The following is a 26,338-nucleotide window of genomic DNA, read 5'->3' as shown; positions in this document are numbered from 1 at the left end:
GGAACAACCCAAAATATATATTTACCACTATTTGGTTTAATCTGAACTCAGGATGTCATAACAGCAAAATGGTACCACATCAGAGTAATAGAATCCAGGCAAATAGATTCACAGATTCACAGAATTCACAGAAACCCCACAGTGCAAATAGAGGCCATTTCGGCCCATCGAGCCTGCACTGACACATATCCCACCCGATCCCCGTAATCCCTACACCAACACATATCCCACCCTATCCCTGTAACCCCACGTATTTAATCCCCCTAACACTAAGGGTCAATTTATCATAGCCAATCAACCTAACCTGCACATCTTTGGACTGTGGGGGGAAACCGGAGCACCCGGAGGAAACCCACGCAAACACGGGGAGAATGTGCAAACTCCACACAGACAGTCACCCGAGGCCGGATTTGAACCCGGGTCCCTGGCGCTGTGAGGCAACAGTGCTAACCACTATGCCACCGTGCTGCCATAATGCCACAGATGTGGAAGTACAAGTCATATCCTTTTCATTCCTGGCTTTAGTGAACAAATTCAGATGTTTACAGATGATCCTTCCGGAATTAATAGTAGTAATTACACACAATGTCCAATTTAAACTGTTAAACACTTCACCAGGATGAACCACATTCAGTGCAGAAGCACAGAAATTATTCAGTGTGTCAAAATTTAATTAGGGTTTACTTACATGTATAATTACACAGTTCACAGCTAGAATAGCAGCAATGGTGATGGTAATGAAATAAACGTGAGAGTTTTTAAACAGGTGTTGGCGTAAATATTCACCTGGTAATTTCCTGCAACAGTGATATTGGTGACAAATGTCATAAGTTAGACCATTGTGTGCCCCAACCGCCAGCAGAGAGTTTACAACTAAACTTGCTGGAAAACTGATTGAAATATACTGCAACAAGCATATGGCCATTGCAATTTTTACCACTCCATAGACAATTCCTGCTACCCTCATTTAAAACTGATACTTTAACGTTAATAGTTTATATTTATTCGTAATATTAAGTAATTTTAGCGCAGTTAGTTTTTCATTAACACCCTATAGATAAACATTTTGCGAACATTTATACATTATCTGCATTTATTAATAGAAGTTTATGGAAATAACTAAAAGCAAATATAAGATACTTTGTTATTTCACTTTTATTCACTTCCTCCTGGTGATGAAAATTAAATAAAATTGAAAACCTTGTTCTTCAGGATCTGAAAGCCTGTATTTGAACTACAACTGCTAACTCTGGACATGTCGATGGTTAATTTGGTTAGTCACAAAGCCCAGCACAATGCTAACAATACGCTGTATACAATTAACATAAAATACCCGGCTCACTGGCAGAGCATTCATGAATCGGATCTGTAGCCACAATTTGCAGAGGTTTTCTATCTGATTATTTCGCAGTCACCCATTACGAATCTATAATAAACGCGAGATGGTGTTTTAGGTTAAAGTACTTCCGTTTTGCATCAAAGAAGAAACTTAACTGTTGGACCTGAAATTGTGGTTGGCGGCTCTCCACAGGCGAATGCCTCAGAGCTGCGAGGAAAGTACGCACCTACCTGGTGCCTCCATAACTTCGGACTCTTGCAGTCCTGGGCCTGCGAAAATGGCTACATATCCCAGGGGCGCAGGTGGTCTGCAAACGTCCCTGGGATCACAAGGCTGTCCCAAACAAACAAAAAGGGGGCTTCCCAATATACTTATGGGGATTCCATTTACTTACAGAATCCCCATAAGCATACTAGGAATGACATAAAAAACACACTTTCACACAACCTAAATAAAAAGAAATCACCACATATTTAAAATTAATTAAAATACAATTTAATTAAATACTTAAAACAATTACATTTTTTGAAAAATAAATGTAAACATTTTTAAAGGGGACAAAAATAATAAGGTTTTTGAATGTTTAAATGATTTTTTTAAATTTATTTTAACATTTACTTTAACCCTTACGCAAGTAAAAGGCGGCCCTATACCTGCTTTTACCAGGCGTAAGAGTTTTGTGGGCATTCGCTGGGCAGTAGTTGGGCAAATAGCATAACCCTGTGCCAGCGAATGTCCATTTCCTGCACATGTGGATGATCCGTCAAGCTGAAACTTGCTAGATCCCAAGTTCTGGGTTTTCGTGCATGCAGAAACCCGGAACTTGTGATGTACTTATGACAGCGTACGCAGTCATAGGCCCTGTAAAATCCGGGCCAATGTTTCAAATAGATTTGTATTGACCAAACATTAGATGGATACCATTTATTAAATGGAAGAAACTGAATTGCTTATCGCCACCATGTATAAATGAGGCTTCAAAACAGAATTGGAGGATACCAGTCCTTTCCCAATCCCCAATAGTAATCAACGTTTATCAGCTTTTATTACTTGCAAGTAATAATTATTAAATTTGATTGTAACTAAGCTGATCTGACTTCACAATCTTTATTCCTTTCCCCATCTGCAAAATACCACTTAAGTACCTGAGAGTTTCCAGATCATTTGTTGAGTCTATTTGTAATTATTTAAATAAAATGTCCCAAGTCGATCTATTAGCTTTCACAATTTAAAGCAGAAATTGAAAAGGTGTACTCTGTTTACCAGTTAGTTCTGTTCTTAACTCCTTTGCTCCTGCACTTTAGATATAATTGCTGAGTTAGAGAAAATGTAAATCGATACAATTTGTATTTTTTGATAAATGTTCGGGTAATTTCATCAAACCAACAACCTGTATTACATTAAAATCAGTCTACGTGCAGCCATCTCTGGCTGTGAAATCGATGCAAAGTATTTCACCTTTGTTAGTGACAGGGATTAGCTGCTACAAATAGCAACAGGAATCCCCCAGGATAGTTTCATCATAACAATGAATGATTGAGAAAAAACAACGTTGGACTGAAGCAGGTTGGGGACCCAATTAATTTCAGGCCATTTCTAATGTTGAACAAAAGTGAAGCAAATTTTATTAGATTAATAGGTCCATGAAACTGGCATGTCATACTGATGGGGAATATTCTAATCCAAATATGAAGAGGTGAGGCTAGTGTCGTCTAAGAGTCCTTCAACTTTGTGACTTTAGGGACTGATATCTCTGTAAGAGCTTTTGCTGCCCTCTCCAGCCCAGTTTTTATATAGTTTTACTTGGTATTGATTAAACATAATTTGTACACACATTGATACAAATGTTGAATTATCTTTTTTGGCATTTATTTATTCTTGAGATCAATTTATTTTAGCTGAATAAACTTTTGAAGAGGCAGATTACCAACAATCGATGCTTAAAAAGAAACATAGTTAAAAAAATACTTTACAGCGTCGTTAATAATACTTTTTTATTGACATGACAATGCAATGGTTTAAGAACCTGTCTTTGAACAAGTCCCAATCATCAAGCAAAATGCATATCTTGTAAATTAAATCAGAGAATGCATTTAAAATCAATAAATCATGCCGCTGCCAGGTCTCCAGCACCAACATTTTTCAGTCTAAGTGGCAACGGTGAAAAGCGGGTGTTAATTCAGGAAATTCATGATCACCATTGATTTTAATGGTAGGTGGAGCTATGATAATTAAATTCTCACCGTTTCAGCGAGGGTAACGGCAAAAAGTCCCACGAAATTATGCAATGGTGTAAATAATGCCATAAGTCACTTGCACAATAAATTCCTGGAACTTCTGCACTAGAATATTGGCGCACATCGTAGATGCACCATTGTTAAGGTGCAAATTTTCAGGAAATTATTGGAGCATATATTTCTCCCCAGTAATGATTCAGATCATGAGCTAAATCCAGGGTAAACTCAGCAGCATCTCAGTCGGACACTTCAACTTCTCCTCAGTTTGTTTACTAATTCTGTTCAGGAGACCCTAAGCTTTTCCTGCAAAGGAGCATGTGAACTTGTTTCCATGTATAATAGTAAACATAAACAATATATAACGATATTATCTCAAACAAAATGATTGCTAAGTCAGGCTTTAAAGTAGTAAGTACGGAGATATCTGTGTTCATTAGTTTGACTTGTAACATACTACCTGTACCATCAAATTGAAAATAGTAATGCAATTTGAAGTGATCACCGGTATTGATTATGTGTTAAAATCTGAAATTCTTGTAGTATTTGCCTTGACACTTAAGCCATTTTTTTCTTTCTTTCCTATGATCTTTTTCCTGCAGTAGAAGGCTGGGTGGATTCCTTCTGGGACAGAAAATGTGAGAATGCTTCTGAACAGTGTGAAAAGTCTTGCTTGCAACTAATTAAGATTGGCGGTTTGAAAAGGTAAAGCAACAGTTCAATCTTAAATAACAATTGTAAGACAGTTAAAAAGTAACTGCTCAGAATTGTGATAAAAAAAATTGCCTGTTACTGGTTCACAAAACATCAGAGAGGTAAAGGCAATACCATGTCAAAGAAAGAAAACAAAAGACTTGCATTTATATAGGGCCTTTCACGACCACCAGATGTCCCAAAGTGCTTTACAGCCAATTAAGTCCTTTTGAAGTGTAGTCACTATAGTGATGTAGAAAACGTGGCAGCCAATTTGCACACAGCAAGCGCCCATAAACAGCAATGTGATATTGACCAGATAATGTTTTTTTAAATGATGTTGATTGGGGGATAAATATTGGCCAGGATAATGTCCCTGCTCTTCTTCGAAAGAACGCCATGGGATCTTTTACGTCCACCCGAGAGAACAGACGGGGCCTCGGTTTTACGGCACCTCCGACCTAGCGTCAGCCTAGATTTTTGTGCTCAAATCTCTGGAGTGGGACTTGAACCCACAACCTTCTGACTCAGAGGTGAGAGTGCAACCTTCTGACTCAGAGGTGAGGGTGCAACCTTCTGACTCAGAGGTGAGGGTGCAACCTTCTGACTCAGAGGTGAGAGTGCAACCTTCTGACTCAGAGGTGAGGGTGCTACCAACTGAGCCACAGTTCATATTCAAAACCACCAGAGCCTCCAATATGGATTTTTCATTAGAAGTACCACAAATATAGGAAGCACAAAATAAAATGTATAGAAAATAGAAGATCTTATCAGATGGTTTCTTCATTCATTTCCATTTTGCTACTGTCAATGAAAATAAGGTATTGACTTTTGTTATTCACATTGGAATAAATTAGTTTATTTGATTTTTATTGCACTAAATATCAATCATCCAAATATTTGTAAAATGAAAGTCAGTTTATTTCTTTTTAGACCAGTAAGTTACATAAGAACATAAGAAATAGGAGCAGGAATAGGCCACTTGGCCCCTCGAGCCTGCTCCACCATTCAATAAGATCATGGCTGATCTTGGGCTCAAAGCCACTTCCCTGCCCGCTCCCCCATCACCCTTCACTCCCTTATCTTGCAAAAATCTGTCTATCTCCACCTTAAATGTATTTAATGACCCAGCCTCCACAGCTCTCTGGCAGAGAATTCCACAGATTTACAACCCTCTGAGAGAAGAAATTCCTCCTCATCTCAGTTCTAAAAGGGCGACCCTTTATTCTAAAACTATGCCCCCGAGTTCTAGATTTCCCCACGAGGGGAAACATCCTCTCTGCATCTACCTTGTCGAGCCCCCTCAGTATCTTATATGTTTCAATAAGATCACCTCTCATTCTTTTAAATTCCAATGAGAATAGGCCCAGCCTGCTCAATCTTTCCTCATAAGTCAACCCTCTCATCTCTGGAATTAACCTAGTGAATCGTCTCTGAACTGCCTCCAATGCAAGTATATCCTTCCTTAAATAAAGGAGACCAAAACTGTACGTAGTACTCAAGATGTGGACTCACCAATACCCTGTACCGTTGTAGCAGGACTTCCCTGTTTTTATACTCCAACCCCCTTGAAATAAAGGCCAACATTCCATTTGCCTTTTTGATTACTTGCTGTACCTGCATGCTAACTTTTTGTGTTTCATGCACAAGGACCCCCAGGTCCCGCTGAACTGTAGCATTTTGTAATCTCTCTCCATTTAAATAATAATTTGCTTTTTTATTTTTCCTGCCAAAGTGTATAACCTCGCACTTTCGCACATTATACTCCATCTGCCAAATGTTTGCCCACTCACTTAGCCTGTCTATATCCCTTTGCAGATTCTGAGTCCTCTGCACAACTTGCTTTCCCACCCATTTTTACTCAGATTAAAATATTCTATTTGGTATCATTTAATAAAACTGCTCATTTAAGAGATTTAATAAATCCCTTTCAGAATTTATAGCCGTCAATAAATGTTAAAAAAAAATACTCGTGCCACGAGGATGTGCTGTGGACTCCAGCTGTTTAATCACCATTTCACTACTAATCCCCATTTTCCCCATCATCTAAAATTTAGCTCCCACCCAATGTTCCCTGTAATTTTTGTTGGCCCTGCGCGGCCCCTTTAAGGGGCAGCACGAGGCATTCCCAATACCGCAAATGCACAGATTTTACATTGAAAAGCCGGCTGCGTGGGTTCCCTGGAGCGCTGCATGGCCACGCAGCTTACAGGAAACATTGCTCCCACCACTCATCTATGGATATATGATTGATATCTAGTCCACATGATATTTGTCATTTTACGTTTTCTGAAATATGACCAAATTCGTAAAAGAAATCGCAAGAGTTTGAAAGGGGGAGTAATGAAAGATTAGGCAGAATTTCTCTGCAGTAATCAAGATATTTAAAAACAAGTTAGATATAAGTATAGTGGAGGATCAAAATTATATATTGCAAATTAAAATTAAAATACATTTCAGAACAGTGAACAATAATAAACATCGTAGGTGCACTTTATTTTATATTGAAATTAAAGGTTAGAAACAAAATGGTGATTAAAAAAAACTGGAATCCGTAGCACAAATCTTCTCCTAATTGGGCACTAAATGGCAGTCTCACTCATAGGCCATGGGATTGTTGGTGTGGGAAGTGGAAACATTCAAACTGTTGCAATAGAGGATGCACTTCTGAAGTTGGGACTAAGGCACATTAATGAACAGAATAAGAGCAGCTTCACTCTCCAGTTAGCTGAGCATTTTCACATCTCGATGAGCACAAAATTGACACATAAAATCAAAAAGATTGCTAACATTTTTCACAGCTCATTATATACCAGAGTAGGACCAGAAGACCAGGAAATGGCTAATTGAGTTATATATATATTAAAAAAGTCAGACACATAGAAATTGGGTCACGCCTGATTTCAGACACAGACCCAATGGCAACCACAAAATTGGCGTGTCATAACTGATGTGCAAGAGAACCACGCAAAATTGGTCCTCTTGCATCATCAGGACGCAACCGTGATCCTCGGGACTTCAGTCGCACTCTAAGAGGCGGTGCGCCAGTCATGATGACAAAGCTCAGGTGGTGGAGATGCCAGCATCGGTCATAGGGTGAATCCGGGAAGTGGAGGGTGGGGGAGTGGAAGGGATCAGGAAGGCTTGGAACGGTGGCTGGCAGCAGCCTGCAGTTTTAATATGGAACCATGAGGAGCAGGAATGTTGACCACAGAGAGGGCAACAAAAAAAATAGGAAATGCAGGAGGAACATTTTTACTGAAAGGGTGGTACGTATGTGGAACAGAGTACTGGCATGGAAGGTGTAACAGGAAACCTTAATGGGCTCCAAGAAGGGACTAGACAGGTTCTTGTCAATAAATGGGATTCAAGGTTATTAGAAATGTACAAGGAAATACTGTGGATAGGAGTAATAGAGCCACCTGGTGGACTACTGATGTATATAATAAAGCCATGTGCAGTGCAGTTCTTACTGGCAGCCATATTGTGCTGTTGTATATATATGCTGTGTCTCAAGATATCACAGAATTGGCGATGAGGATGTGATTGCGGATTCCCTAGCTGAATTTTTTGTTGGAGGATAATCCTACCAACCGACGGAGGGACTGTTCTTCGTTTTGCAGAAAAACTTAAAAATCCGAGGTAAATTTTGAGCACACGTGGCTGAACTGTCACGTTGCCAGAGTCCAGATGGAAATAATAGGGCTCTTGGGTGAGTTCCATCATGACTGAGAGACTTTTGGAGTGTATGTGGAGCAGCTAGAAAAGTTTTTCACCGCGAATAGTATTGTCGAAGTCTCCGATGATGTAAACCGTAACCGGGCGGTTTTATAAATGAAATGGGCTATTTCTTTGACTGAAGCAGGCCCCAAGGTGTATGAAACCCTGAAAAATGTGCTTGTTCCCACCAAGCTGAAGGACACACCACTGAAGGAGATCCTAACCAAGTTAGAACAGCACTACAGTCCTGAGCCGCTGGAAATTGCTGAAAGTTATCGTTTTGGAACACATGATCAATTAAATGACGAGGGTATCAGTGAGTACATTGTAGCTTTAAAAAAGCTATCCATTCACTGTCATTTTGGAAACTTTCAGGACCGAGCTTTGTGTGACCACTTTGTTTATGGGTTGAAAAATGAACATATCAGAAGTAAATTGTTGACAACCCCTAACTTGACTTTTGACTTAGCTTGTCAGACAGCTATGTCAATGGATATGGCCAACCGATTCTCCTGAGAGTTCCGCGCCATTTCCAGTCGTTAGACAACCGAGGTGAATCGGTTGCAGGCTAAAAGTAAAAGGCAGTTGGGCCCCAAGGACTCAGCAACTGGCCAAGGTAACAGTGCATTGAAGTCGTGCTATCAGTGCCTAGGCCAACACATTGCTCAAAGCTGTCCATATGTGAAGGCAGAGTATTTCTACTGCAAGAAAACTGGGCAGCTTGCGAAGGCGTGTCGACATAAGAGTAAACCGACTGGCAATGCTAGAAGTAGAAATCGCCAGACACTACATACCGTTGAAGAGAAGCAGCAGGACGAGGAGTTTCTGGAGATTCATGTCATCAGGAGCACGAAGGTATCTAACAGCGATTTGCGAGGTATCGTCATCCAAGTAGATGTCGCAGGAACCAGGATACCCATGGAAATCGACACTGGTGCATCCATGAGCGTAGTTCCAGAATCACCATATAACGACAAGTTGCCTGATTATCGACTAAAGAAATTGAAGGTAGAGCTGCGAGGCTACTCAGGAGGCAAATCCCTGTAGTAGGAAGTGTCACCATACCAGTGAAATACAAGGATCAGTGTCAGAACTTGTCTCTCATAGTAGTGGCAGGTGACAAGTCTGCCTTGATAGATAGAAATTGGTTGGGATCACTAAAGCTGGAGTGCAATGAGATTTTTCGTGTGGAAGCAAATTTGCATCAATAGATGATGTCAGCAAGCATTATCTGAAGGTGTTCAGTGAAATGGGCAGTCCGATCCAAGAATTCAAGGTGAGTGGCAGAATGCAGAAGGATGCAAGACCAATTTACTGCAAGCCACATCCCATACCATACGCACTCAAGGAGAAAGTTGAGCAAGAACTCAAAAGACTAGAAACTGAACATTGGCCCAGAAATTCGGGTCTCCACGGGTGAGTACGCATGGGGTACTCACCCGTAAGCCCAATGGAAGTGCCGGTTTCCTGCATGCACGGGAAACCGGCACTTCTGATCCCCTGAATGAAGGGGTTCAGAGGTCGAACGCGTGCGCGGGAGAGGCTGCGCGTGCGCATCGGACTTCGTTTTTTTTTTTTTTTTGCAGGTTTTCCCGGGAGGGTAAGTCTCCAGAAGTTAGACATGTAAAAAGCAGGCGTAAGGCCTGCTTTTTACAAGGTAAGTGGTGAATTAATTAAAAATTAAAACATTTTTTCCACAGGTTTATTATTTTTAAATACTTTAAAGCAAGGTAAGTTTATTTTAAGCTCCGTTAGAAAATAATTTTCTTCAAAAATTTTAATTATTGTTTAAAAGTTATTTCATGTAATTTATAGTTTAAAAAATGTGATTTAAAAAAAAAAAAATTATTTGAAGATTTAGTGCTGTTTTGGGGCCGTAGTACAGGTTGACTATCCCTTATCCGAAAACCTTGGGACCAGCTGTGTTTCGGTTTTCGGAAATTTTCGGATTTCAGAAGGTATTATTTCAGACTGGGAAACTCTGAACATTAAATTAATTTGGTCATTAGCATTTGTATTTAATATAAATTTTAAAAGTTCAGGCTACCTCTTGCGACTGTTGCGTGTCTCATTCCCCTTCCTGCTTCTCTGTGCTGTCGCTCACAGTCCGTTTACAGCTCCCCCTGCTCCGTATCTGAATTCCTTGACTTAGCGGGGGTCTGGGGCTCGACTGCCGCCGCCAGTTGTGAGAAAGCCGGATATCGGCTGACTCCTACGCTAAGCTGGCCCGCAAATCAGGCCAGAAAAGCATCGGCCGCGTCGGGTCATGTTTGGCGCCACTCGGGTTATGTCGTGCGCACGACTTACGCTCCACAAAAAAACTTTCGGTTTTCAGAGGTTTTCGGTTTTCAGAAGTGCGGATAAAGGATAGTCTACCTGTATTTATAAGTCTTGACAGCTCTTCCTGTCAATCTTATGAATGGAGCATTCCCTGCTCCGATTGGCTCCCCATGGCCCACGTGATCCCAGGGGACACATCGAACTAACTGCGCCCCTGGGATACGCAAGCACTGCGCGCCGGCAGCTGGACCAGGCCCCGGATCGGAATTCTACGGGGGCCCACAGCTCAACGGCCGGCGCGCAAGGTAAGTGCAGATCGGGGGCTTGCACCCGCGGGTAGCCCCCGACCCGAATTTCACAGATCACAGAAATCACAGAAACCCCACAGTGCAGATAGAGGCCATTTCAGCCCATCGAGCCTGCACCGACACATATCCCACCCGATCCCCGTAACCCCACATATTTAATCCCCCTAACACTAAGGGTTAATTTATCATAGCCAATCAACCTAACCCGCACATCTTTGGACTTCTGGGCCATTGTCTCTAAGGTAGATCTGAGTAATTGGGCTACACCCATTGTTGTTGTACCTAAGTCAGACGGTAAGGTAAGGTTGTGTGGTGATTATAAGGTAACCATAAACCAGGTTCAAGAGTGTAATCTACCCAATAGATTGCCAAATGTGGAAGATTTGTTCACAACGCTGACAGGTGGCCAGATCTTTTCAAAGTTAAATCTAACAAGCGCCCACCTACAACTTAAGTTAGATGAAGAGTCCAAGTCATGCTTGACTATAAATACTCACCGAGGCCTATATCAGTTCAATAGACTACCATTTGGAGTGTCTTCTGCCCAGACACATTCCAGGGGGGTCATGAACCAAATTTTGCAAGGGATTGAAGCGGTAGTGTGTTATTTGGATGACATACTCATTTCAGCATCAAACAGGCAAATCCATGGTGAGGTGTTGAACGAAGTGCTCAAACGGCTAGAGAAGCACGGAGTACGAATGACAGCTCACAACTGTGAGTTGTTTGAAAACTCAGTGGAGTACTTAGGGCACAGAGTAGACAAAGATGGTTTACATCCAACCAAGGGAAAGCTGGATGCAATCAGAAATGCACACACTCCCAAGAATGTCTCTGAACTTCGATCTTTTGAATTATTATGGAAAGTTCCTCCCAAACTTGGCTACATTGTTACATCCACTGAATGAGCTATTGAGAAAACCGGTCCCTTGGAAGTGGGCAAAAGAATGCGACACAGCATTCAAAGAGTGTAAAAGCCAGTTAGTAGAGAGTAGCATGTTAATTCACTATGATGTATCTAAGGAGATCAAGCTAGCGTGTGACGCCTCTCTGTACAGAGTTGGGGCAGTGATCTCTCATGAACTAGAAAGTGGGGAGGAGAGACCAATTGCTTTTGCTTCATGCACTCTCAGTGCCAGTGAGCAGAATTATACGCAGATCGAAAGGGAAGCTTTGTCATTGATTTTTGGGGTCAAGAAGTTTCACAAATACTTGTTTGGTCGTAAGTTCACCATAGTTACTGACCATAAGCCCCTGACAGCAATCTTCCATCCAAAGTCCCCAGTTACAACCTTAGCTGCAGCCCGAATGCAGAGATGGACTTTGATTTTGTCAGCGTATACATATGACATTGAGTACAGATGATCAGCTGATCACAGTAATGCTGATGCTATGTCCAGATTGCTATCCCCATTACAAGTTACACCAAATAAGGAAGTAGTGTTCTATTTCTCATACATTGATGAGCTGCCAGGCAACCAAACGTGACCCAATTATGTCAAAGGTGTATGATTACATAGCAAATGGATGGCCAAACCAGGTATCAGAGGAAGATATCCATCCATACTTCGTTCATAGGAATGAATTGTCAGTGGATAAAGATTGTATCATGTGGGGAGCAAGAGTGGTTATCCCAAGTAGGTTCAGGCCTAAATTGTTAGGAGATCTTCATAACCAGCACCTGGGAATGTGCTTGACCAAGCGCTTTGTACGCAGTTACTTATGGTGGCCAGGTTTAGATAAAGAGATAGAGTACATAGTTGGTGTACAACTTATCAATCAGTGAGCAAGAAACCACCATCAGTACCATTACAGCAATGGAAATGGCCTCCCAGAGTGTGGCAAATTACATGGAGATTGTGCTGAGCTAGAAGGACAGAAATTGTTCATAGTGATAGTCAATCGAAGTGGGTAGACATGTTTTCGACGTGGATAATAACAAGCAAAACACTAGACAATTTGTGAAGATTGTTTTCTTCATATGGCCTCCCAGAAGAAATTGTGTCTGATAATGGGCCACAATTTTGTTCAGAAGAGTTCATTATCAGAAATGGTGTGAAACATACCAAAGTTCCACCTTACTACCCTGCTTCAAATGGTGCAGTAGAGCGCACAGTACAAATTGTCAAACGTGCCCTCTTCAAGCAAATGTTGGCTCCAAATCCAAAGAAACGTCAGTTGTCGTTGGACCACAAACTGGCAAATTTTCTGATTACCTATCAGAATACTACTCATACCACTACTGGTAGAAAACCAGCAGATTTGTTTCTCAAACGACAGCCACGAACCAGGTTCTCGTTGTTAAAGCCAAACTTGGCACAGGCCGTAGAAGAGAAACAATCAAGGCAGAAAGAGAGTCATGATAAAGATAGAGTTAGAGAGAGGTGTGCAGTTGAATCAGAAGGTTAGAGTGAAGAACCATCACCATAAATGGTTAAAGTGGTTACCAGGAAGAGTAGTGAGGACATGTGGCCCTCACACATATTTGGTCAAGATGTTTGATCATGGAAAGGTTAGAAAGCAAAGCGTTGGAATAAGCGGGTCATTTTATGAGTGGCAGGCAGTGACTAGTGGGGTCCCGCAGGGATCAGTCCTAGGACCCCAGCTATTCACAATATATATTAATGATCTAGACATGGGAACTAGATGTAATATCTCCAAGTTTGCAGACGACACAAAGCTGGGTGGGCGTGTGTGCTGTGAGGAGGATGCCGAGAAACTCCAGTACGATTTGGACAGGTTGGGTGATTGGGCAGAAGCATGGCAGATGCAATATAATGTGGATAAATGCGAGGTTATCCACTTTGGTGTCAAAAACAGGAAGGCAGATTATTATCTGAATGGCAATAGATTGGGAGAAGGGGAAGTGCAACGAGACCTGGGTGTCCTTGTGCACCAGTCGCTGAAGGTAAGCATGCAGGTGCAGCAGGCGGTTAAGAAGGCAAATGGTATGTTGGTCTTCGTAGCAAGAGGGTTCGAGTATAGGAACAAGGATGTCCTGCTGCAGTTGTACAGGGCCTTGGTGAGACCACACCTTGAGTACTGTGTGCAGTTTTGGTCGCCTTATCTGAGGAAGTATGTTCTTGCCATGGAGGAAGTACAGTGAAGATTCACCAGGCTGATACCTGGGATGGCAGGAATGACGTATGAGGAGAGATTGGGTCGACTGGGCTTATACTCGCTGGAGTTTAGAAGAATGAGAGAGGATCTCATTGAAACTTACAAAATTCTAACAGGACTAGACAGACTAGATGCAGGAAGGATGTTCCCGATGGTCGGGAGTCCAGAACCAGGGGTCACAATCTAAGCCATTTAGGACAGAGATGAGGAGGAATTTCTTCACCCAGAGAGTGGTGAACCTGTGGAATTCTCTACCACAGAAGGCAGTGGAGGCCAATTTATTAAATATATTCAAGAAGGAGTTGGATATATTTCTTAAGGCTAAAGGGATATGGGGAGAAAGCAGGGACAGGGTACTGAATTTGGATGATCAGCCATGATCTCGTTGAATGGCGAAGCAGGCTCGAGGGGCCATTTGGCCTACTTCTGCTCCTATCTTCTATGTATTTATGTTTGTTCACATTGATCATATCTTACCTACCAGATGTGGAAGGAGTTGAAAGCTGGGATGATTCAAGTTATTCTGATGAGTCAGATAGTCTTGTTACAAGGTAGAGTACCAGTCGCAAATCCTACATCAGACTACCAAAAACAAGTCCAAGACAAAGTCAGAATTTAAGCCAGAGTCAGGCAGACAAACAGTTTGAAAGTGTAGAGAGTCCAAATGTAGATCAACATCAGCCCTTGGAGAAAAATTCTCCGCAGGCTCAGCCTAGAATGAGTCAAAGTCCTACAACAAGATCTGAAAGTTCTGTTCAAGAAAGAAGCTATGCTCTTCGAAACAGAAAACCAATGGTTAAATTTAATCTGTATATATGGAAAATAAGCCCATATCTTTTGTTTGTGTTACAGAATTCTATAGTAGAATTTGGAAACATAAAATGGGTTCCATTTGAGAAATGTATACCATGCAAGTCATGTACAATGATTATTTGCTATGATTAACTTCTTCAATACGGAGGGCGAAGTGTAATAGAGCAACCAGGTGGACTACTGATGTATATAATAATAAAAAAGCAAAATACTGCGGATGCTGGAAATCTGAAATAAAAACAGAAAATGCTGGATATACTCAGCAGGTCTGGCAGCATCTGTGGAGAGAGAAACAGAGTTAACGTTTCAGGTCGATGACCCTTCGTCAGAACTTACATAATAAAGCCATATGCAGTACAGTTCTTACTGGAAGCCATGATGTGCTGTTGTATATATATGCTGTGTCACAAGATATCACAATAGGAACCTCAGGCATTATGACCCAACACTCTGGAACCTTCTACCTAAATCTGTTTGCCTTTCTACCTCTGCCGTCTTGCTCTCAGTCAACACCCCTATTCTTTTGTCCTCCATTTCTTGATCTCTGGTTATTTTCCACTTTTATAAAGTACGTTTGGGCGTCTTATGTTAAAGCTGCTATAAGTAAGTTGTTCTTGTTCTATCTGTGTGATATTATTTGTATTGGAAAATATATCTTAGAAGTGTAATAACCAAATAATTGCTGTGCTCACCAGTGTGACTCAAGGATTAGTTTGCCTGCTGGGATTCGGTATTATTTTTATGGTGGCTTTCTCTAATCCAAAGGTAAGTTCAGCAGGAAGAATTTTGTATTAATGAAATGAATGAATGAGTAAATCCTGTGATACATTTTGCTGTAATAGTGTATTATCAATTCAACCCTGTAATTCCAGCAGTTTCTACGAGAGACCATGGGGGCTAAAATTCCACGGGCCTTTGATCTCGGTCTAAATGCCAGCTCCAGCCCGCTGTAGATCTGACACAATTGTACGGGGTCCGGGGAGGTCACCTAATTTAAATACAGAGGGGCACCATGGCACTCGGGACACATTTTGGGCACCTACCAGGAATCTTGGTGTTGGCTGGCAACATTGAGGGGGCGGGGGTGGCAAGCTCCCAACCCATCTTGGAAACACTCATTTACCCATCGGATCTGAAAAATTAAATAAAATGTATTATCCTTCTTGGGGATCTAGACCAGGATGCATAACTGAATTAGGTAAATTAAATTTAGGGGAGAGAAGAAAAAGGTCGGATATTCAGAAGTTAATGAAGAATCCACTGCCAGGATGAGGGTCATCTATTTAAATATTATAATGAGGCTGGAAGCCTCTGCTTTAACCTGCATTTTGAATTTAACTTTAGCTGGTCGGGTTTTGCACACCTCGTGAAACCCACCACCTAAAGCAAGGCGAGAACTGACTTTACACTTACCTCCTGGATCCAGGGTCCCTGCCTAATCTACCCTATCCCCGCCCGGGGTCAACAAGATTGCGGGCTGGCTGGAGAGGGGGATAAGGGGTCTGAAGGGATCAGGAACCAGGAGAAGCACAGGGCGGGCTGGGGGGGCAGGGGTGGAGGCCTCATGGGGGAATCGGAGGCCTGGGGCGAGGTGGGCAGATTGCTGGCCTGGTGCGGGGATCAAAGGCCTTGTGAGGGGGTCCCTGCCCATGCTCCTCCGCCCCCCACGCAATCCCTCCCACTTCTGTGTGGCCCAGTGCCACTGGCCTACCCACCTGGAGCCAGCCAGCCTCCCTCTCAATCTGGCTGCGGGTGGGAAACTGAGGCTTTAGTACACACACTACATTTATAACTAACTTTTTCCACGGTACAGGAAACTTTCTGGTATCCGGCACAGACGGGACCGAGCTGGTGCCGTTAGATCAAAACGGCGGTAGAAACCAGCGCTAATGTTAAAACATACGGAGCTCAGAGCGCCGTGTGAAGCAACAAACCCTGTTGCTTAGCAACAGCTTCAAAACAGTCGGCGCAGCTTGCAAGCGTCTAGCTGAAGCTGTTGCTTAGCTACAGAGACGCTTGCAGAGCCAGGACTGGAGAAAAGCAACGAAAAGAAAAAAAATTATCTAAACCAACTCCTGAATTTTGCCGGTAGATAGAGCTTTCCGGACATTTAACCTCTGGATAAACGGAAGTTTCCTGTATTTGCTTTAGTTCTTGAAACTGTGTGATCTTTGACATTTAACATTTGTGGAATGTAACATGTCTCAAGTGAATCTTTGTATAACAATTGCTATATTCATCACTTTTAATAATCAAGTTTACCAAATATTAGGCCAAAGAAGTGATGAATTGCTCCACATTTCACAACCAGAACTTCAGCTAATCCCTTGCTAATGAAACTTGTCACATTACTGCAAAACAAAACACTTAACCTGCTCTCCCCCATCACAAAAGAACACACATGTCATTCCTCTGCTCTGCCCCCAAAACTGTAGATTTTCATATTTTATTATTGCTGTTGTTTTCTACAGGGATTTGTTGTTGTGCTTGAAAAAGTCGCCTCATTTGCTTTAAATATTGAAGCTGGCCTATTCATTTTCCTGATGCTGCGAAATGCTCGATCAGAGCCATATAAGTAAGTATATATATTTTTAATAATTTATATTAGTCAACAAAATATTGTTCAAGGGGAGAAAAAACAAGTTAACTTCTACAAATTTCAAAGATGGAGTAGCTGATTGAGATTTTAAAAATTCCCTTTTTAAGTTTTAAATGAAATTAATGAAAGGGGTTATGCTTAACCATCGTTCAAAAGTTTTGTTTGGAAGAGATGACTGCAGTAATGAACAAGAGAAATACAGATGTTAGCGCCGTAGATTTTCAAAAAGGTTTTAACAAGACTCCACATTGATGTTTAATAATCAAAGTTATGAAATGGGGAATAGAGCACTAGGTAGAAAATTGATTCAAAAATAGGAAATTTAAGATAAACTGAAAATATTGGCATTCCTCGGCACCTTCATTGTATAAACAGGATAACTCCAAGTATGATGCATTTATTTAATTACTGTAATGGAACCAATCCACCCAGATTTAACACACTCATTGCTTTTTTGTGGTGTCCTGTTGGGACAAGAAATGCTGAAAATGCACAGGTCCATCAGCATCTGAAAAGAGAACTACTGTATTTGTGATTGTAGATCCTTCATCAGAACTGCAAAATAGAAGATAAGCTGCAGAGTGGGCAGTGGTATTTGAAAGTTTGGACTGTATGAGTGACCATACAGGAGTGTATTGTTGGAATGCTTGAAGGTTAATTTGATTTACTTTGCGTGAGCAAATGTATGTGAGTAAATCTAGTGAGACTGTGGAGAAGGGCCAGCTGCTGAAGAATGAGTTTCCTTTTGTTTCCCCCTGCCAATTCTTTATTTTTGTGTATATACACATGGGAGAAGCTGACTCGTATTGAGCCACCTTTCTGCAAAGTGAGACTTTTTTTTTTTTGCAGAGTGAGGTAGTAATGTTTGAGAGTTTTGATTGTGTGGCAGTTAGGGCTGGAAGAGTTGCTCACATTTGTAGTCTAGATTTTTTTTTAAATTTGGATTTACCAATAGTAGTTACCTAATTGTATATTGTTCTGTAAGAATTGACATGAATTAAAATGCAGATAAAAGGGAAAGGCTTAGGTGTGTAAATTGTGGAATAAGATTGGAAAGTGAGGGATATACCCCTTAATCTTCTCTAGTAATCTCCTTTGTGGTACCCTGTCAAAGGCTTTCCTAAAATCCATGTACACTACATCTCCTCCATCTACTGTACCATGAAGAATTCTGAGGTTTGTCGAGCAAGATCGTCACTGTTCAAAGCCATACTGGCTACTTCTATTTTCTCTTTATTTATATAATGGTCATTTCATCCTTAAAGACTCTAAAATTTTCCCCATCACAGATGTTAAGGTAACTGGCCTGTAATTACTCAGATTAACTGTTTCCCTTTTTAAAAATGGGACTACATTGGCCACTCTGCAGTCCTCCAGCACACATCCCCTCAATAGAGCCTTGAAAAAAATTTCTTGGGCTTTTGCAATTTCCTATTTGAGAGTAATTTTTGTCCATTTTAAATAACACAGGTTTCCCCAGGTCACTGTGTAATAAATCTCCCTCCCACAATTGCTGTTCCCTCATCATGGCCACACCCCTACCCCTTCTGGAACAAGGCTCACCTGCTGTGACCAGACCGAGTCCCGACATCATCTTGAAACATAAACACAGGCAACTCAAGGCATGTCTGATCCACCCATGACTGCCATTTAAAAGTAACTGAGCAGAAAAAGCAGTGTTGGTGACTGGTCACTAAAGGTTCACAAGCAATGAGAGCGCGCTTTAGGCAGTTTAGGGAAAACAAATGGGGTTCTTGGGAAAATTGCTTGGTCAATGCAGTACAAAACTAAGAGTAATATACTTAAGTTATGTAAGAATTTGGTATTTCTGAATTTACTTTCATAAGTAAGCCCCTGAACAAAATGGAGACAGGGGAAAACAAGAGGTAAATGTTAGGAATTACCATGCCTAAATTCCTAACACAGAGGCAGTGAAAACTGCAAAATGAACTGGAATGCAAATGGGAGCAACAGACAGAAAAATGGCAAGACAGCAATGTCTGAATTTGCTAACGTCAATCTTAATGCAAGACATATGTTGAGGAAGAAGCCGAGTTTGGATTAAGCTTCGTTATAATATTGCAGGAGAACAAAAATGGAAGATTAGAGTGGGAATGGGGTGCTTAAGCTTTGAGCCATAGGGAGGTCAGGATTATACTTGTTACCCACCTGTATTTTATCTCCCCAGTGTAGAGATCATACCATCAACAATAGAGCACACTAGAGTGCAAGGAGTACATGTAAATTACAGTCTTACATTGAAAGACTGGAATCTTTGACGGTGGTGTGACAACAGGCAATTGAACAGGTGTTGCCTCTGCTACAGTTGCAGTAGAATGTGACAGGAAGGCGTGTGTGTGATGATAGAGGAACCATTACCACTGCAGTACCCTCATTCAGTCTTCTGAGTAGCAGGGAGTGAAAAAGACGTGCTTGGTAGAGTTATCATTTTGCTGATGGCAGATGATCAGATGGAAAGTGAGGCCAAGAAATGAGGGAGAGTAACAACAATAAAAACTTGTATTTATACAGCACCTTTAATGTAGTAAAGCATCCCAAGGCACTACGCAGGAGCGTTATCAAAGAAAGTTTGACACCGAGCCACATAAGGAGCTATTGGGACAGATGGAGGTGGGTTTTATGAAGTGTCTTAAAGGAGGAGATGTAGAGAGATTTAGGGAGGGGAGGGAATTCCAGAGTTTAGGGCCTAGGCATCTGAAGGCCTGCCAATGGTGGAGTGTTTAAAATCAGGGATGCGCAAGAGGCCAGAAATGGAGGAGTGCAGAGATCTTGGAGGATTGTAGGGCTGGAGGAAGTTACAGAGATAGGGAGGGGTGAGGCCATGAAGGGATTTGAAAACAAGGATGAGAATTTTAAAAATCAAGGCAGTGTTGGACCGAGAGCCAGTGTAGGTCAGTGAGCACAGGGGTGATGGGTGAACGGGACTTGGTGCGAGTTAGGATATGGGCAGCAGAGTTTTGGAGGAGCTTAAGTTTATGTAGGGTGGAAGAGTAGGTGAGAGCATTGGCTATTAAACCCATTCACTGCCTTGTAATAGTATCAAGAAGTGTAACGTGTTTTTCTTATATAGTTGTGAAGTGAAACTACACAGGTTTAGTTAAATCAATCAATTGCACGGAAGTATTCCACCACAATCTGTAACTTCATGACCCAGGATATCCCTCACTCTACCATTAGCTTCAAGCCAAGGGACCAACCCTGGTTCAATGAGGAATGCAGAAGAGCATGCCAGGAGCAGCACCAGGCGTACCTAAAAGTGAGGTGCCAACCTCAGGAAGCGGGAACATAAGACTACGTGCATGCTAAACAGCGGAAGCAGCATGCACGTAGTCCTGACAGAGCTAAGCGAACCCACAATCAATGGATCAGATCAAACCTCTGCAGTCCTGCCACATCCAGTCATGAATGGTGGTGGACAGTTAAACAACTAATGGGAGGAGGAGGCTCCATGAATATCCCCATCTTCAATGATGGTGGAGCCCAGCACGCACGTGCAAAAGACAAGGCTGAAGCATTTGCAACCATCTTCTGCTAGAAATGTCGAGTGGATGATCCAGATTGGCCTCATTCTGAGGTCAGCACCATCACAGAAGCCAGTCTTCAGCCAATTCGATTCACTCCACGTGATATCAAGAAATGGCTGCGGCAAAGGCTCTGGGGCCCAACAACATCCGGCTGTCGTCCTGAAGACTTGTGCGCCAGAACTAGCCACGCCTCTAGCCAAGCAGTTCCAGTACAGCTACAACACTGGCATCTACCAGACAGTGTGGAAAACTGCCTAGGTATGTGCTGTCCACAAAAAGCAGGACAAATCCAATCCAGCCAATTACCGCCCCATCAGTCTATCAGCACAGTGATGGAAGGTGTCATCGACAGTATTATCAAGCGGCACTTACTCACCAATAACCTGTTCACCAATGCTTAGTTTGGGTTCCGCCAGGACCACTTGGCTTCAGACCTCATTACAGCCTTTGTCCAAACATGGACAAGAGCTAAATTCCAGAGGGGGGGCGAGAGTGACGGCCCTTGACATCAAGGCAGCATTTAACCGAATGTGCCATCAAGGAGCCCTAGTAAAATTGAAGTCAATAAGAATCAGGGGGAAAACTCTCCACTGGCTGGAGTCATACCTAGCATAAAGGAAGATGGTTGTGATTGTTGCAGGTCAATCATCTCAGCCCTAGGACATCGCTGCAGGAGTTCCTCGGGGCAGTGTCCCAGGCCCAACCATCTTCAGCTGCTTCATCAATGACCTTCCCTCCATCATAAAGGTCAGAAGTGGGGATGTTCAGTGTTTAGTTCCATTCGCAACTCAGATAATAAAGCAGTCCATGCCTTACCTGGATGACATTTAGGCATGGGCTGATAAGGGGCAAGTAACATTCGCACCACACAAGTGCCAGGCAATGACTATCTCCAGTGAGTGAGAGTCTAACCACTGTCCATTGACATTCAACAGCATTACCATCGCTGAATCCCCCACCATCAACATCCTGGGGGTCACTATTGACCAGAAACTTAACTGGACCAGCCACATAAATACTGTGGCTACAAGAGTAGGTCAGAGGCTGGGTATTCTGCGGTGTCTCACCTCCTGACTCCCTAAAGCCTTTCCACCATCTACAAGGCATGAGTCAGGAGTGTGATGGAATACTCTCCACTTGCACACTCAAGAAGCTCGACACCATCCAGGACAAAACAGCCCGCTTGATTGGCACCCCATCCACCACCGGCGCACATGGCTGCAGTGTGTATCATCTACAAGATGCACTGCAGCAACTCGCCAAGGCTTCTTCGGCAGCACCTCCCAATCCCGCGACCTCCACCACCTAGATGAGCACGAGCAGCAGGCGCATGGAAACACCATCTCCTGACTTGGAAATATATCACCGTTCCTTCCTTGACGCTGGGTCAAAATCCTGGAACTCCTTCACCACACTGACTGCAGTGGTTCAAGAAGGCAGCTCACCACCACCTTCTCAGGGGATGGGTAATAAATGCTGGCCTTGCCAGTGACACCCCCATCCCAGGACCGAACAAAAAAAAAGTTCACTTGCCTGAAGCTTTACCCTTGCTGGTTATTCTCTCCTCGCTCTGGTTTTCAGCCCTAATTATATTTGATTATGAGGCAAAGTCTATATTCAGAATATTAGCTAATTAGTTCAGGAGCTGACAGATCTGCTGCATATATGCACCTTTTTTTTATTTTTAAGATTTCAAGTATTTGCATATTTTTCTTTTTATCCCCAATTGGGTATACTCAAATAAATGTTACGGCACTTAGATCAATACTGTTAAAATTTGTAGCCTACCTAAGTTACTTATCTAAAACTGCAACAATCAAAACAATAAGCTATGATTATAACGGCTTCAATTCAGACTTAGCTCACTCAGTCAGCATATTTATAGTTCTACATGGGTTAGACAATTTCTCTCATATGACAGTAAAATTTGAAACTTTTTATTGAGATTACAAGTATAATGGAAATGTTGCAATTGTGAACTGACCTCAGTAAGTTACAAAACAGGTCATGTGGAGTTTGTGTGTTCTGTCTATATCATTCTGAAAAGTTGACCACATATTTACTTTTCTAGGCATATTACGGTGCCTTTGCCAGTGAGTCCAAGAATCTTTTTGTTACATTGGCTTCTCCCAGTTTATTTCCTATTTGCCGTGGGATATGACATCTATCAAACTTTATTTTTGATGACACATGGTTGGTATCACACATATTCACCATCGGGTAATGGTACAGTCTGACATTGTGCAACACTTCAACATATGCCTTAAAAAGGAATTTTGCACAAATTAGCTTTGGCTACCAAGGTTTTGAAGAAGAAAAATGTTTGAGCTGGAAGTTTACTTCAGGTATATTTTGTCTTATTCTTATGGAGTTAGTTAATATATCGTTTTGTTAACAGAATAAGTATGTAATAATTATACACTCCTTTAGAGCTAAGCAAATGACATTCAAAGATAAATGTTTCAGATAATTCAATGCAATATATTAATGTAATCATGTGCAGTTTCCATTTAATATTTATTAATTATAGTCATTGCTTGATTCACAATTGATTGTAACTCAGAACTTAATTTAATGACTGGCTGACTATGTTTACAATCTATTAAATACAAAGTCAGTTATTCCTATTACCTTGTATTAATTATTTTCCGGCTGTATTGGGGAAAATGGAAAGTAACTTTTGTAGCGGCTTACTTCTATTCCTAGAAGTCTTGAGGAGCCTGGAAGGTTCTTTCGTCAGTATTTATGTTAAAACAGACTCCATTGATGTTATTTATGTCAATACTCTAGTACATACAAGAGTAAAATTCCTAAGTGAAAGAAAAGAAAGAACTTGAATTTACATCCAAATGCGATCATATCCATTCATATGCCTACATATAAAGTACTGCCGCATGGCAATCACTGTATTGGAATTTCTTCAGATAAAGTTGGAGGACAAGTTGATAAAGCTGTAAAACAAAAAGGCATATGGGAGTCTGTTTTGTAAACAATGTCATAGAGTACAAAAGCAAAGAGGTATGCTAAACCACCACAAATCTTTGATTAGGCCACAGCTGAATATTGTCTACTGTTGGGTACCCGGGTTACTTTAGGATGGCTGGCAGGACAGCGCCAGTGCTTTACTACAATACCAGGGTTGAGTCTTTAGTTATAAAGAGAGACAAGAAAAACTGGGGCTCATTTCATTAGAGCTAAGATAGTTAATAGTAGTTCAAAATATGCTTTAGAGGAGCGGTGTTAAAAATCATAGAGTTTTGATAAAATAAACTGGGAAAACTATTGGGATTGGTTGGCAAATCAGTAATTGGAGGGCATAAATTTAAGACCACCACCAAAAGAACAAAGGGTTAGATTTTTTATATATACACAATGCCCTACCAAGATAGTAGTGGAAGCAGAAGCTATTATAGCTTTTAAAATGGAAGTGAATGAAAAAGAAACATTTACAAATGGCTGCTCTTTCAGAGAGCCAGTGCAGGTGTGATGGACCAACTAACGGTCTCCTGTGCTGTAAAATGCTATGATGCTAAATGCACTGAACATGTAAAAATATAGATTGTTGAAACATTTCATTTGCTTGATTTTTAAGACAAAAATCAGATCAATAAGGAATGTAATAATTTCATCCTTAATAATTAACAATTTACATGGTTTGAAATATTGTAATGTGTAGTTTGTAACAGTCCAGCTTTTCTATTAGATGTAAAACTAAATCAGGAATGTAAATGTTTTAAAACATTACACACTCAGGAGATACTGAAGAACTATTGAAGAATTAGGTCTTTACATGTACAAATAAAAATGCAACAAGATTTTCCAGTATATTCAAGGTTGCTTCTTCCACTCATTGGAACAGATAACATATTCCATACATTACTACTTGTTTTTAAATTGCCCCTACCGTTCATTTTAATATTCAAAGTCAAACATTTGGTATAATGTGAACGTATGGTCAGTTGAAACATTAGCTGAAACAAGATACAAAATCAAGTGACAAGAATAAGAAACTACTATACTGTTAAACAATTATGAAGACAGGGTTGAAACTAACAGGGTTCAGGACTCATGATACTGAATATACGGCAGCCTCTAATGTTCAAAAATTGTGGGACTGCTCACACCCTTTTTCTTCTCTCACCTAGAAGATAGCAGCACTCCTGACGGGGCAGTTGATTGGTAGGCCCGATGGCTTTTCCTCACCCTTTTTGCATGTTGAACAGTAATCATTATTTGAACTGGGTCAGACTTTTGTTAAAGCTGATAAAGATTCTTGATGTTTTTGTCTTTAAATCTATGAACATTATCATAACATTCAAGAACCAAAGTTATGTCAAATTCTTTATCTTTAAAGATTTGTTACAAATGAAGATGCCCATGGGGGTTTCCAACTCTGGTTGGACGTATTCTGGAAGGTTTCATTCCCATGATCTTTCACCAACCGCCCCACCCTTATGCTTCAATTATTGGTTACCCATCTATCCATGCAGCGCACTGCCATCCCACGCCAATTGGAAAGCGAACAGACACTTTGTTACCAAATTGGATGATTGTTGGTTGTTAGTCAAACAGCCTTCTTTCCCCATCTCCAATATTTTTACAACTAAAATGAAAAAGTGTTAAAAGAAACAATTTTTTTTAATGTCCCAGTGATTTTTCTCTCTGGTGCTTGCAGCAGTGTCCAGGACTCTAATCTTTAATTCCTGGAGACTCCAGGACAACCCAGAAGGGCTGGAAACCTTAGCTCCTCTCATTTCTTATGAGTGCTTGAGATAATGTACAACACTGTTAGTTTCAACCTTTTATATGTAATTGATGCTCATAACTGCACTGAGAAAGCACTAAAGTTAAGTATAAACTTTATATATTTCTCTGTGTCATTCCTTAAAATACATGTTTAAAAAAGCATCTTCCACATGAAGCACTAGAATGGTAGCAAGCTGCCATTACTGCTTATGAAATAGTTTTGCACCATAGTATCCTACTTAAAGAAGCTAATAGGTTGAATATGATCTATACAGTAAAGTTACATCATGGATCTAGAATTCAACTGTTACCCAATAAATTTTGTATGGTTCTGTTGTACAGTTACTGAATGGCATTTCTTTCCAAAATATGTATAGCAGTCATTACTTGTTCGGTTATATCACTAAATATAAATAAACTTATTATGCTGAATAATCATCCTGTCATAGTTGATTATTGATAAATCTTTCTGCAAATGATATAGCTTGCATTATCTTTGCTTAACAAGTTTAAAAATGCACTAAGAGTTGAACATTTTTGTTTTTCTGAATTAAGGCTTGCAACAGAAAGTGTTTTATTTTAAAATCTAATCTAAGGATTCAGGTTACAAAATAGTGAATAAGATATTTCTTGATTCAAACAATAAGCAGCTTGCATTTGCAAAATAGTGATTAAGCATACATCAGTATTCCACACTTGATTATGCCAATTGATTTCTACATAGAGGATACACTGCAATATTAGAACAAAAGAATCATTCTTAGCATGGTCTCAAAGGCCCAGGTCCTGGTTGAGCAGATGCCTCCTGTATCCTTCAATCAATAGCTGTCCTCTTCACCTGCACTTGGGGCACTGATCATCACTATGTCGAACTGGTTAGCCCATTCTTTAGTTGGCAGAGTGTACTAGATACACAGTTGAGTCTGGCAGCAATCATCTGC

At 41.1% G+C, this 26,338-nt stretch overlaps 1 protein-coding gene and 1 pseudogene across 4 annotated transcripts in view; both read left to right on the top strand.

Moving 5' to 3' along the window:
- The window catches only part of LOC147115764 (uncharacterized), a 500,089-nt gene extending 474,257 nt beyond the window's left edge, over nt 1–25,832 (top strand). For all 4 annotated transcript variants that reach the window (XM_085990285.1, XM_085990282.1, XM_085990283.1 and 1 more), the window contains 4 exons: nt 4,176–4,278; nt 15,203–15,272; nt 16,979–17,082; nt 22,723–25,832. In XM_085990285.1, the coding sequence (XP_085846411.1) occupies nt 4,176–4,278; nt 15,203–15,272; nt 16,979–17,082; nt 22,723–22,888 (443 nt within the window). In that variant the 3' untranslated portion in view covers nt 22,889–25,832. The remainder of the gene's footprint in view (nt 1–4,175; nt 4,279–15,202; nt 15,273–16,978; nt 17,083–22,722) is intronic.
- On the top strand, nt 6,853–9,450 carry LOC147115765 (uncharacterized; annotated as a pseudogene).
- Nucleotides 25,833–26,338: the final 506 nt, after the last annotated feature.

The sequence above is a fragment of the Somniosus microcephalus genome, chromosome 6 (genome assembly GCF_052327205.1).
Source record: "Somniosus microcephalus isolate GS21.2 chromosome 6, FLI_Smic_1.0, whole genome shotgun sequence".
NCBI classification, from domain to species: Eukaryota; Metazoa; Chordata; class Chondrichthyes; order Squaliformes; family Somniosidae; genus Somniosus; species Somniosus microcephalus.
Note: the sequence above shows the minus strand (reverse complement) of the source record. Positions and strands in the feature narration are given on the sequence as shown.